This window comes from Vitis riparia, chromosome 16 (assembly GCF_004353265.1).
Source record: "Vitis riparia cultivar Riparia Gloire de Montpellier isolate 1030 chromosome 16, EGFV_Vit.rip_1.0, whole genome shotgun sequence".
Taxonomy (NCBI): domain Eukaryota; kingdom Viridiplantae; phylum Streptophyta; class Magnoliopsida; order Vitales; family Vitaceae; genus Vitis; species Vitis riparia.
The window spans coordinates 20,160,992-20,175,238 of record NC_048446.1 but is presented as its reverse complement, the minus strand read 5'-3'; the positions used below and the strand labels follow the sequence as shown (position 1 = coordinate 20,175,238).

General features: G+C 33.7%; 2 protein-coding genes across 4 annotated transcripts; one reads left to right on the top strand and one right to left on the bottom strand.

Annotated features, from left to right (window-relative positions):
• The first annotated feature begins 2,789 nt into the window (after nucleotides 1-2,789).
• LOC117934119 (probable inactive receptor kinase At4g23740) lies at nucleotides 2,790-6,446 on the top strand. 3 transcript variants are annotated; one of them, XM_034855736.1, is made up of 5 exons: nucleotides 2,790-3,166; nucleotides 3,239-3,318; nucleotides 3,600-3,672; nucleotides 3,755-5,064; nucleotides 5,526-6,446. In XM_034855736.1, the coding sequence occupies exons 3-5, from the start codon at nucleotides 3,668-3,670 to the stop codon at nucleotides 6,194-6,196; spliced, it is 1,986 nt and encodes a 661-aa protein (XP_034711627.1). In that variant the 5' UTR covers nucleotides 2,790-3,166; nucleotides 3,239-3,318; nucleotides 3,600-3,667; the 3' UTR covers nucleotides 6,197-6,446. The 3 variants fall into 3 exon arrangements, with proteins under 3 accessions (XP_034711627.1, XP_034711629.1, XP_034711628.1); XM_034855738.1 differs by lacking the exon at nucleotides 3,600-3,672 and having other exon boundaries at nucleotides 2,791-3,166; XM_034855737.1 differs by lacking the exon at nucleotides 3,600-3,672 and having other exon boundaries at nucleotides 2,791-3,318.
• Nucleotides 6,447-7,329: 883 nt separating this feature from the next.
• LOC117932970 (myosin IB heavy chain) lies at nucleotides 7,330-13,678 on the bottom strand. The gene is made up of 4 exons (XM_034854304.1): nucleotides 13,332-13,678; nucleotides 9,148-9,466; nucleotides 8,054-8,112; nucleotides 7,330-7,616 (listed from the first exon to the last, which is right to left on the bottom strand). Exons 1-4 carry the CDS (start codon nucleotides 13,621-13,623, stop codon nucleotides 7,585-7,587), a joined length of 702 nt encoding a protein of 233 aa, XP_034710195.1. The 5' UTR covers nucleotides 13,624-13,678; the 3' UTR covers nucleotides 7,330-7,584.
• Between the last annotated feature and the right edge of the window lie 569 nt (nucleotides 13,679-14,247).

Genomic DNA, 14,247 nt, shown 5'->3' with positions numbered 1-14,247 from the left:
CGATTTGAAATCGTAAGGACGTATATTGTTAGAGCTTGGTGACTCAAAAAGCTCACGATGTGACATGGATGATAAAAAAAAATTATGAGATTTTTTGAATGGTTTGTGATGGTAATGGAAAGATCAAGTCAATAAGATTTAGGGTCATGCAATGGTATATAAAATTTAGGATTATGATGTTTATGTTTACATAGAAACCACTCTATTCTCTCCCCTTTTATATTAATTTTTAATATAGTGATTTTTTTCTCATTTATCTATAGTTTTTTCGTGTAGGGTTTTTTTTTTTTTTTTTTTTTTTATATAAATCCGTGTATTCTTATTTTTTTGTTGTCTATTCTCGTTTTTACATGACATGAATAAAGAATCACTCTTAATCATATCGACTTATATTAAAATTGTGAAAGCCTATTTGACATCGAATGAGTAATATCTATATAAGAAAAAAAAAACGGGTCATTACAGTTATGCCTTCAAATTTAAGGGATTTGTTTAAATTTTGATTCATAAATTATGCCTTGATCCATCTATATGACTTTTATGAAGGTAGAATTGAGTTTACGTCAGCTCGAGTTAGTGGCACATGCACTATCCTTGAATGATGAAACTATAAATTAATTAAGCTCTTAAGTCACTTGCCATTATATTATAATCTCATAAAACAATTTCTTTATTTCAACATTTGGGTTACATGAATACTCATTTCCATATGATTGAAGGGCACATGCACTAGGGTCATACTTTGCCATTTCAAAAAGCCATGTTGCATGAGGTGTTATAACTTGTATAGGACTTGGTCTCATGCCAATACTTTACTCTTTATTTATTTATCACCACACTCCTTCATTTACTTCAAATCCATGCAACATGATATATAGAATAAAGTATAGGTGATTGACCAATCGTGCAAATATATTACTTGGTGTATACAATAATTTATTTAATTCACTATATTCTAATCATTTGATTTGTTGACTGTATTTTCTTTTAAGACCCATTTTAATTTTAGAAAGTTTAGAAAAAGTTAGGTTATATTTGGTAATTGTTTTCAAAAATAGTTTTTGAGAATAATTAATTTTTTTTTTTTTTTTTATGTTTTGTAAAATAAAAGTCTATTTGAAAATGTTAGAAGTTTTAAATATTTTAAAATATATTTTAAAAATAATTTTGATATATAGTACTTTAGTTTTAAACATTCTATGTGTTTATATAATTATTTTTTAAAAATAATAATAAAAAATAGGAAAAAACAACTGAATATTCCTAGAAAATATTTTGTTTCTATTTTTTAAAAAATAGGAAACAAAAAAAAATTATTTAGGGCTTGTTTGATAATTTGTTTTTTAAAACAGATTTCTATTTTTTAGAATAAAAACATATTTGACAATAAAAAATAGTTTTTTGTTTTTCTGTTCTTAAGATCATAAAACAAGTATTTTCAGATAATATCTTTTAGTTGTTTTTACTTGCTTTCTAATTACTACTTAAAAAAATAATTATACAGATATGTAAAATAATTTAAAACAAAACACTAGATATAAATTTTATTTTAAAATATATGTTTAAAAAAATTAAAAACAGGTTAAAAAACATTTTGAGTTTTCCCATTTATTGAATTAATACCTATTGATTTCCCATTTATATTGTTGAATGAGACAAATAAACAGTGTATTAATGAGTGTTGGGTGAAACTTATATTTTTTAAGTTAAATTATATTTAAATTGTTAATTTAAAACCTCTTATTTAATTTTTATTTTAAGTATGTTTGATAGAATTAATTTAAAATTTATTTTAAATCATTAAATTAATATATTTATATTTATAAATTATAATTAGGGTAAAGGAGGTTGAGTAATAATGAAGGTCGCAAAATAACAAATGATATTATGAAAGTAATTAGAGTAAATAGAGTAAAAAAGTAAAATGAAAAAATGGATTTAAAAATAAATTAATTATTTTTATTTATTATTTAAAATTATATTTGACTTTAAGTTTTATTATTAAGTGATTTTATCAAATAAACTTGGAGTGCGTTTGAAAGTGATTTTAGAAAGCGTTTTTAACATTTTTAACACTTGAATGAGAAAACTTTTCAAGTATTATAAATATTAAAAGTATTTCTTAGAATCATTACAAAATAGATTCTTAGAGTGTATTTGGTCATGATTATAAAAAATATTTATAACATCTTTAATACTTTAAATTTAAAATTTTAAAGTGTTAGAAACACTTCCTAAACGTACTATTAGAGTGCGTTTGAGAGTGACTTTAAAAAGCGTTTCTAACACTAGAATGATAAAAATTTTTAAGTATTAAAAATATTAAAAACACTTCCTAAAATCATTATCAATTACTACCAAACGGACTCTTAGAACCTGTTTGATAGTGATTTTAAAAAGTATTTTTATCATTTTTAACACTTAAAATTTGTATCATTTAAATATTTAAAAGATTATAAAGCACTTTTGGTAATAATTCTAAAAATTGTTTTTAATATTTTTAGTACTTAAATGATAAATTTTTTAAGTGTTAAAGATATTCAAAATATTTTTAAAAATTATTGTTAAATAGAATATTTAATTTAAGTTATTAAGTAATTTTTTAAATTATTAAGTTGGTTTGGCCGCCGGTGCTCCGTTTTCCACACCTAACCTAAAAATAGCGTCGGATACCGCTGCAGTAGAATCCTAGTTCTTAGCTAACTAGGAAAATAATTTTTAGAAATCATTTCCATTTCCCATTCCAAACAAGTCCCAATATATTTTCTTACTTTTGGAAAACACATTTTCCGGACCAGTTTGTAGTTTTTCCCTTTTCTGTTCTGTTTTTTTTCTTCCAGACACGGATCCATTGAAAAACACACAAAAACAGAGAGGCAGCTTTCTGGAGCTCAACAATGGCGGAAAGAGAGGATTCTTGTAGGACGCTACCCTACCCCACACTCTCGTACCCTTGACCTCTCTCTCTCTCTCTCTCTCTCCCCACATGCGACCCCTATTCTTACGCCAAAATCCAACTATATTTTATTACTACGCTTCACTTCTCAACGCTCTTTTCAATCATTATTCTTGTCTACTGTTCTCGGCATGAGACCCTGTTTTCTGAAGCAAAACCCACCACCCCACTCTCATCATCATCGTCGTCATCATTATCATCTCCCACCAAGTACAGTCCTCTCTCTTAACTGTTTCTCATCAAATGCTCTAACCATGTCTCAGCTTCTGTCTTCTTCTGCAGCTCCCAATACGACGTCGTTCTTCCACTAGTCGTATCTGTACGGCAGTGGAGGTTGCTCTGTGTCCGGTACTGAGAAGAGGGTAAGTAGGTTTTATTTCTTGAATCATCTGAAGTTCTTCAGTTTGCTTTTGTACTCTGTTTGGTTTGTGAGAATACGGAAGAAATGAAAAAGAAATGAAAATTTCCTTTTTTTTTTTGGTGTATTTCTGGAAATGAAAAACCAGCTCAACGAAGCCAATACCTGTACTTTTCTCAACACCAAAAAGGAAAAGTGGCATTAGGCTTGCCTCTTTAAAGTTTGTATTAAATATTTTTTTTATAGTTTCTTTCGGTTTCCTACTTTTTCTCGCTTACCAAACAGAGCTGCGAATGGGTGAGAGGAGCAAGAGTCATCAAACAACGGAAGAAAATTGAGCCTTATAAGTCAATATGCAGTAAGTACCAGCCTTACAAGTCAAGTATATCTCTTTTGTCTTTTGAGTTTCTAATTGTGCTTATTCTTCCAAATTCTTGTAGATGTGAGCAAAAATTTCTGCAAACAGTTCGTTCTATAACAGAAAAATCTGCCCATCTTTGCTCCAACTATCGGATCTTTACTTCGGGTGAGAAAATGGGAGTCAAGTCTATTTTCTCGATAATTTTCTTGCTGGGAACAATTTCTTTCCAGGGTTTTGCCGAACCTGTTGAAGATAAACAAGCTTTACTCGATTTTCTCAATAATATCAATCATTCCCGCACTCTCAATTGGAATGAATACTCCTCCGTCTGCAATACTTGGACTGGAGTGACTTGTAGCGGTGATCATTCAAGGGTTACAGCTCTGCACTTACCCGGAATCGGATTCCGTGGTGAAATCCCTCCAAACACTCTTGGTCAGCTGTCTGCAGTTCAGATTCTGAGTCTTAGATCGAATGCGATTACGGGTCCTTTCCCCTCTGATTTCTCCAAACTCGAAAACTTAACGACCCTGTATCTTCAGTATAACAAGTTTTCGGGTCCTTTGCCAATTGATTTCTCAGTTTGGAAGAATCTTACCATTATTAATCTCTCAAACAATGGCTTCAATGGTAGTATCCCTTCTTCCATTTCAAAACTGACTCATCTTGCAGCTTTATATCTCGCTAACAACTCACTTTCAGGAGAAATTCCTGATCTCAATACTTCTAGTTTGCAACACATAAATCTATCCAACAATTTGCTCAATGGCACTTTGCCTCAATCCCTCCGAAGATTCCCCAACTGGGCATTCTCTGGGAACAACATTTCCACAGAAAATGCCATTCCCCCAGTTTTTCCACCTAATAATCCACCATTGAGGAAATCTAAGAAACTCAGTGAACCCGCCTTGTTGGGAATCATACTTGGCGGTTCTGTTGTGGGGTTTGTGTTATTTGCCCTTCTGATGATTGTTTGCTACTCGAAAAGAGACCGGGAAACTGGGTTCATAGTGAAGTCCCAGAAGGGAGAAGGGTCTGTGAAGAAAACTGTTTCTGGGAGCCATGATGGTAGTAACAGGCTTGTGTTCTTTGAGGGTTGTAGTTTTGCATTTGATTTGGAGGATTTGTTAAGGGCCTCTGCTGAAGTTTTGGGTAAGGGAACATTTGGGACAACATATAAGGCAGCTCTGGAGGATGCCACCACTCTGGTGGTCAAAAGATTGAAGGAAGTGATCCTGGTGAGACGGGATTTTGAGCAGCAGATGCAGATTGTTGGGCAGATAAGGCATGAGAATGTGGCTCCACTAAGGGCTTATTACTATTCCAAGGATGAGAAGCTTATGGTATATGATTTCTACTGTCAAGGAAGTGTATCTTCGATATTGCATGGTATGTTAAACCTTTCTTCAATTTTAGCTTCTGTCATTACTTTTTCAGGTTCCCAATGGATTGATATTTGGTGCTAAGTTGTCTTTGATCTTACTTTTCATTTTCCCCGAGTTTTCATTGTTGTTTCTATATAGCATCCAGCCTTTTTCCTTTTTTGATTTGGTTTAGTATAGAGCCAAAAAAAGCATTGGGTTTTGGTGGAAGATTTGTCCTAAAAACCATGGAAAGATTGGCTCAACTAGGATGGAGTTTATACTTAATGATTGCAAGCTGAGGGGTAATTGGGAAATGGGGAATTAGTCTTTCAAAGAAAAAACTAATCTAGGCTAAGAAAGCCCTATCATGGTGGATTTCGAAATTTTGAGTCCTCGAAACCCTGATCAATGTACTGTTACCAGTATCCAAAGAGGTTAATTGATCACAAAGACGTGACTACATTTTGGTGCATCGGTTTTTTGCAGGAAGACGAGGGGATGGTCGGGTTGCGTTAGACTGGGAAACTCGACTCAGAATTGCTCTTGGTGCAGCAAGAGGCATAGCTCATATCCACACAGAGAATGGAGGGAAACTTGTCCATGGAAACATAAAAGCCTCCAACATTTTCCTCAACTCCCAGCGATATGGTTGTGTTTCTGACCTTGGCTTGGGAACACTGATGACCCCAACGCCAATGCCTATGACGAGGGCTGCAGGGTACCGAGCCCCAGAGGTGACAGACACCCGAAAAGCGTCTCAAGCATCGGATGTCTACAGCTTTGGGGTCTTGCTCCTTGAGCTTCTAACTGGAAAATCCCCCATTCATAACACAGGTGGTGATGAGGTGATCCACTTGGTGAGATGGGTTAATTCTGTGGTAAGAGAGGAGTGGACCGCAGAAGTGTTCGATGTAGAGCTTTTAAGGTATCCAAATATAGAGGAAGAGATGGTGGAGATGTTACAGATAGGGATGAATTGTGTGGTGAAAATGCCAGAACAAAGACCAAAAATGGCAGAAGTAGTGAAAATGATGGAGAGCATCCAGCAGGTCAATACTGGAAACCGCCCATCCTCTGAAACTAAATCAGAAGTCTCATCTTCAACCCCAACTCCTCCGGCAGCAGCTGAAATGGGTTCCTCCTCTGCCCAACAGTGAGATTCTTGCCTTATCAGTCATTAGTCGTTGTGATTAATTTTTTTTCCTTTTTCACTTTTGCTTCAAATTCGTCTTATGAATCAGCACGTGGGTTTGGATTACTTTAGACGTTTATGTAGTTTTTATTCCACAGATTTGGTACCAAGATTAGTTTACCTACCCGATCCAGCTAAGATCAAATTCAGGGTTATTGTATTATTTGGTCAGGACTTGGTCATTTCATGGTCAATAACATCTAGCCAATTCTCCATGTCTCTCTCAGATGTGTGTGCCCATGCTGGGGTGGGTCTGGGGCCTGGGCTGATGGGGTTGGTGGGTGTGGGTGCAACCTCCGGGTTTTATGGCTCTGGGGCAAGACTTAATGCGCCAGACCCACCTAACAAACATATAGATTCAAACGTAGAGCCTACTTTTCGGTGGAATTGAATTGAATTTTGAGTGATTTCACAGACACCCATTTCAGCTACTAATATAATCAACACTGAAAATGACCGCCTGGGTTACCAACAAATCTGCACTCAAAGAGCCTGCTCTAACAAGTTACATAATTTTCAAAGATAATGAGAGGTTTTGTCAATCATCATCTCGAAAACCTGATTAGGAAAAAGTTATTGGATGAAAGAGTTTGGTTTCTTTTGTATTACCTCTGCTGACCATCTACGGCTTCTTTTGATAGAAAATTTGTGGCTGCCGCAATAAAATCTGATATGATTCATTGACATGACCCAAATCCAATGTATTTTTTCGGGTTTAGATGGCGTATAATCTAATATAATCATGTTTGGATCAAATTCGCTATAATTAAGTAATTAACGGATCTTAGTATTTGATCTAAATGAACTTATTTAATAATCATATCAATTTATTATACATAGGACAATATAATTGTGTCATATTTGGACTCTTGTTTTTAATCCAATTATTAATTGTGTCTGATTTGAGATTGACTTTTCGGGTCTAATATTTGATTTGTGATACGACATGAATATGATCCACCAACACGAATTGCCACCATACCTTCCACCGATTTCCACATACCAAGAACAATGGTTTCCCTTTCCGTTTTCACTTCTGGTGGCATGATTACATGAGGTATCAGGAAACGAGCATTCAATGATATCATGGGCAACGACTGCAGATAACAAACAATTTCATATTGATTTTGAAGATCTCAGTAATCACAGGTTCTGCTTCCAGATGAAACTGGTTCAGAGTAGAAAAATTACACACAAAAAAATAATAATATAAATGAAACAATAAACTACATTTCAGGTGGGGTTGGGTTGTACACTGAATAGAACCTCCTGATCGCAGAGATGAAATAATCAGTATTGTGCCAATCCCCGCAAGTGTGTAGAAACCATATGATCACAATGAAAAGCTGCAACTCACTTCCTCAAAATTCTTGTTTTAACACCCCCTGTTCACAAATATTGAAAACTTCAGGACATTAAACTGGTATTACTTAACCTAAACCTATGCATGGTTCCCGGAAAATTTGAAAGAAATGCAAGAGAAAGAAAATAAAGAAGAAAAAAAATAAATAAATAAATAATAAATTTAAAGTCAATAAGTTAATTTTATGTGCTACTTCAAACTTATTTCACTTATTTTTTTCTCCTTTATATAAATATAAAATAATTTTAAAATGATTAAGTTTCTAACTAATTTTAATTATATTTGATTTTCTTTCATATTTTTCGTAATAAAACTAAACACAAGAAAATAATTTTCCGTAACATTTTTTTTCTTTTTTTAGTACTTTCCTAGAATCAAATATAGCATATATGTGGAGAATTTGAGTAATAATTTTGTCAGAGAGGAGATCTTGTATAAGAAAGTACTATTGTTACAGACCTTCAACTTCTTCAAATTGAACTTCCTTCACCAGGTCAGAGGCAGCATTATATTCAAATCTGCAACAAAAGAGGTATAATTGGCAGTCAATAGAAGCAGTCTTTAAAGAAACTTTGGCTGTAGTCAATAGAATGTGATAAAGAAATACATCATAGTGTTGACTGTATCAGCCATGATAATCAAAAGAAAAGTGCTTATGCTGAAAATACCCTCCAAAGGGAAGAACAGAGACCAACTACATCTGAAAATGGTATGATCCTAAAAAAAATTGCTGTAAACAGTAACTTGGAAGGCATGGGATGAATCTTCTAACTGTTCTGACAGGCATTGAAGCCATAAAAGTAAATCCCGAGACAAAACTAACATTCCCACCTCTCAATGTATCATCTGGTTAAACTGTAAATCTCCAAGACACCCAATATCTTTAAGGCTATGTTCAGTTCTTAGAAAATTTGAGGAGAGATCCAAGGAAAAGAAAATAAAGATGAAAAATAAAAGGAAAAAAAAAAATTCAAAGTCAACACATTATTTTTATATGCTTCAAACTTCTTTCACTTATTTTAATTTTTATATATAAAATTAAATAATTTGAAAATGAATAAGTTTCTAACTAATTTGATTTGATTTGATTTTTTTTCGTAGAACAACCAAACATGAATTAACAATTCTTTTTTCTTTTCTTAGTACTTTTGGAGAACCAATCACATCCCACAGGTTAGTGCAGAAATTCACATGCTAAGTTTAAATTTTAAACCATGAATCAACCAAAAGGCTAATGAAAATCAATAGACTTGACATGTGCCTGCCTAACTTCTCAATCACATGATCCCACAAATGGTGTAGTGTTGCTTGGTAGGTGGACTACACCAAAAACCCAGTTGCCCAAGTCAAAGGTTTCAAGGCTTATTTTTTTCAAACTCCCATTTGGATGCTTTAAATTTGGGACAACCAAGTTTTGATTACTTGGTCAAACAAGTTGCATAGTCAGCAGTAGACGTCCTTACAAATATAATGATGGTGTCATGAAAGAAACATGGAAGGTAAAAATTACAAATAATAAAAGAAAAAAAAAAAGACAACATAAAAGGTATTACCTGTTGGAGAAAACCACCTCAAGCTCATAGTCAGACATATTCTTGGTAGCATCAACCAACACAGTAACAATCTCGGTCTTTCGAGTACTGGCCATCAGCAAGTCGTACTCAGTTGGAATAATAATTGCAAAGAAGTTATCACTTAGTTCACTCAAACAAATTTTTTCAACAGCTGCGAGTGATATCCGCCGTTTAAGCATATCGGTCTCTGAGTCAATGATGTAAATGGCGAAGTCAGTGATCAAGAGGGTACGCCGTTTCATCTTTCCTGAACCAGTGAACTTCAAAGCTTTATCTGCAAAGAGAACTTGCCTGTCACCTGTAGACATGGAGAGCAAAGTCTTAAGAATTTAACAACAGGCTAATAAATTAATGATATGATTCTGACAGACAGTAGTCTCCTACTAATACCAGTAGATACCACCGAATAGTAGTAGGGCTAGGATTATGCATTTATCAACCGACTCTAATCTAATCCACTACACAAAAAAGAGATCCAACTGAGCATCAGATACAGTTTGGGAGAAATATTTTAGATGTCCTTCATATTTCTAGAAGGATATTTAATTCCTGTAATTTGCTTGTCTAGGATTTAATACCCTTCATTATTACCACTTGTCAATAGAACTGTCAGACATAGTTCACAGTAGCAGTATTCTAGACAACATAACCTCCATAAGAATATAAAAAAATGGCCTCGTTTTCTAAGACTTTGTTTCCCTAAAAATGGAGTAGAAAAACAATTGTATGTCCAAGAAGAAATTATAGTTGAGTATTAAATAATCACGTTCTGTCAAATATGACAGAAAGCAAGCACTAGCTAAGATGACATGAAAATAATATAGTCCCTCTAACTGATGCTTTATGGAATGTCAAACCCTCCAGCGCTCAAATACATAAATTTTAAATTTATCAGCAAGCCCATGATAGCAAGGCTTATCAGTCAATATGTGGGAATTTCCCTAGATAACAAAAATTAAGAGAAGGTCAATAAACACCCTGCTTGTCTCATGTTAATCATTATTATCAAAAATTTAGTATTTTATGGTGTTTTGGGAGGTTGTAAAGAGTTTTTCACATACCTACAGGGGCATATTCCACAAATCTGCCTGCTCAGACCCATTTATAATATTTCAACACATGCACTTGAAGCTACTGTGAAATCAATATCTAAAATCAAAATGGCCAAGTCAACAAAGATGATCGATATCACCAGAAAATCCTCCACATTTTTCTAGTGGAGATACATTTGCTAGGAATTTCTCCAGGTTTTTCAGTCTTACAGCATTACCAGCAGGCGGCAGGAACATTGGAAAATCAATTACTTCTCTCAACCACAAAGGCTGCTACAATCATGTAGCATAAAATTACTCAGAAACTGAGTAAATCCTTAGGGGGAGGGAGGATAGGTTGGTGTGGTGGTTCTGTAAGAAAGGTTGTATTTGTTTGTTTTTTTTTTTTTTTCATCTATCAATTGATAAATACAAGAAATATGAGCGATCCTTTAAAGATGTACAAAGGCTGGTTAGAAAGTAACCAAGTAACCAGATCCACAACAACTAGACTAACCTCATGAGGAGAAAACCAACATACATAAAGTAGGGAAACATTAGACACTCAAGGGGGAATAAAATCTCAAACAGAGGATAAATGCTTTGCTCCTTGTTTGGCTACCTGATCTACAACACAGGAAGGATAATAAATGTTGTATCTCTATGAAGCTGTTCAACAAATCCTAGTAATTTGGGAATTTTGGCCAGCTTCAGGAAGTGAGGTGTGGGGTTCTAACATCAACTGTAGGATTGGATCCCTCGTGCAGAACCATTGTGGAAGACAATCTTTAGTCCAACCAATTCATGAGAAGGGCTAGTCTCTGGTTAACCATTTTTGTCTAAGGAATGGAGGAATCCATCAAACATACCATTCTCCACTGTGACCATGTGTCTAGTTTGTCTGCCTTTGTGACTTACCTTGTTTGATGTACATTGGGTGTTACCTCATCCTGTCAATAGAATTTTTACCTGGTTAGCACAGCAGCTTTATAGGAAAGGACCAGAATGCAAGCATGGAGAGTGAGGCCATCATGCTTGCTTGAGAATTGAAGAACTTTCAATGGTTCACACTATTCTCATTCAGAAGTAACAAATATGTTTCTTAAAATCTCTATTTGCTTCATCAAAGGGTCCTTTGGGGGTTATGAATTTGTATTTTTCTTTTTATACCTACAATATCCTCTTTTCTTTGTTCATCTGCTTCTGAATGATTCTCCACACTTCCTATGTACTAGGGTTGCAACCCCTTTCGTTACAGGCCTTTTTATACTAATATCAAATAATTTACTATAAACAAAAAAAGTGTTACTACTGAGGAAATGAGTGAGTCATGTTCACCAACCTTCAATTTGTGTTTCATGATTTAGATCAATTTTTAGGTGACAAAAGTCAAAACATAAAACACGGAGTTAAAACTTAAAACCTGCACCAGTGACAACTTTTAGATGCTGAAAGAATCCACAACCACCAATTCATACATATACTTTCAATCAATGTATTGAATCTTTTTCTTAATAAATATTTAGCCTTTGCCCATCCAAAAAAAAAGTTATTGAATATTTTCTTGGATTGTGTTCATAAATGTTTCAGCAAAGTTCGTCTATGTGCATTTGCATGCAGTAAACAGAATCACATATTATGAGGAATGCAACAGACTCATCTTGAGTACAGCCTAAAACACAATAAGATTTATTAATTTCCATGGCATTCCCTTATTAATGAGATACAACTCACATGAAGCAAATGCATTTCACAATAATACAAGCTTAAAATTTATAATTTCCAATGCTTATCATACACTTTAAATTTTAAGGAAAGGGTTCAAAAACATTTTTATTCTGAGGTCTCCGCAAAGTTGTAAGACCATATATGGGGGGGAAACAGCCTTGGATCACCGGCTAAGGCCCAAATGACTGCTCAGTGGATCGTGATGTCTTTCTATGGGATTGCCGCATTAGCTATCCCTGAAAAGGAAATAATCTAGCTGCACCTTCCAGTACGGCTACCTTGTTATGACTTCACACTAATTCCCAAACCCTTCTTTTAGTTGCTAATAGGAGTAAAAGAAAAATGAAGACCTCACTCAAGTAAGCTAAACGGTTCTATAATCAATCACAGTTGCATGAGGGTTTTTCTTTCCTCCACTCCCAGACAGTCAAAGGTCCAAGTTTCAAATTCGAATTGCATTTGTTTTCCTAAATTTTCTCAGCAACCAAGCAAAACATATTTAGTAACCAAAAGATTAAAAAGCTATCCAGAATCCAAAGCCATAAAAAAAACTCCACTGATCAATAACAAATCATCAAAAACCCAATTTTGTCCCAAAAAATTAAACATATGCAAAGTAATCTGAACCCTACTGAACTTTGATTTCATTCTTTTAGTGTGTCTTCCTACAACCAAAACTACTTCACTGTAGACTCAGAAAATAACAAAGTGGCTCCAGTGACTACAACAACCAAAGGTTGAAAACACAATGCCCGGTCATCAAATTCCCAATTTAGTCACAGTTTCAAGAGAAGAGTTAAAAACAAATCAACTCAATTTCAGCATCAATTAAGTGAAACTTCGATTTAATTTCTTTTCCCCATTTTATTGCCCATCAAACTGAGGTAAAATTAAACAAAAATCGAAGAGCAATTATCAATTTCAGCATGAACTGAGTGAGAATCATTGTTCTACCATATCCAGACCACAAAAAAAAGGAAAAAAAAAACACCAAAAGTAATGCTTCCATTTCAATCTTTTCCAGCATTTTCTCACACACCAGAGGTGAGGTAAAGTTAAAACAAGACGAGATCAAATCAACCATTATTAAATTTCATCATCAACTAAGAATCATTTTTTACCAGTTAATAACCCACGAAAAACCCAAAACCAAGACATCGATTCCATTTCTTTCCCTGCATTCTAGCCCATCAAACTGAGCTAAAATCCAACCAAAACAGAATCAAATTGAACCATTATTAACTCCCATCATCATCGAGTGAGAATTATTAGTTTTACCAGTGCCCAACCCACCCCCAAAATCAAAACTTCAATTCCCTCCCTTTCCCGCATTCCCTCCACCACCAAATCGAGATAAAACCAAACCAACACAAAATCAATCAATTCAAATCAAACACCGCTCACCTTGTTTCCCTAAAAGCTTCATGAGGAATGGCTGAGAAGGCACATCGAGATAATCCCCCTTGTAGTCGCGATGCAGCGAAGCTCTTCTCCGGACCTTGACGCCCATGAACGGCTCTTGATCTTCAGTTACGTTCTTCTCCGACGGCCTCAGTTTGATTGAACCGCGTGAACTTGGGTCTTCTTCGTCGTCGTCGTCGTCGTAGCGAGTGGGTTTGGAATCTTCGATTTGGACACGACGGTGCGATCTGAGCCGTTCCATCTTCGTGAAGCGGGTCTCTGATTTCTGAGCCATTTCAGAGGATTTGAAGTCAAGGCCAAGAGCAGTCGATAAATCGTCTGCTAAATTATTCGAATAAAAAAATAATAATAATTTGAAGGAAAAAAAAAAAAAAACAGAGGATGAAAGAAGAAGAGGACGAGGAAATTAATGCAATGATTTGGGTTGGAATTTCAATAATTGGAATTTTATTTATTTGATAATTATTAATAAATAATTTTTTAATAATTTTCAATTTTTGTATCATTTTTCTTGATTTTATTATGAGAATTATATGTCAAAATATTTCTAATAATAATGTAAATAATTAATTTTAATGCTATGTTTGATATTCAAAAATTTTGAGAAAAATATATAAGAGATACAAAATAAAAAGAAAGATAAAAAAAATAAGAATATATTTGAAATTAATAAATTATTTATACATTTATTACATTTGAAAAGTAATAAAAAAAATTAACGAAATTTCACAATGACAAATACAAAAAGTAAAAATAAAAATAATTAAAATTAATTTGAAATTTATATAATTTAAAATTACTTAATCATTATATAATATAATAAATTAAATTAAATGAATTTAAATAAATATATAAAAATAATTTTTTTTATTTTGAATCTATTTTTATTTTTTTCATA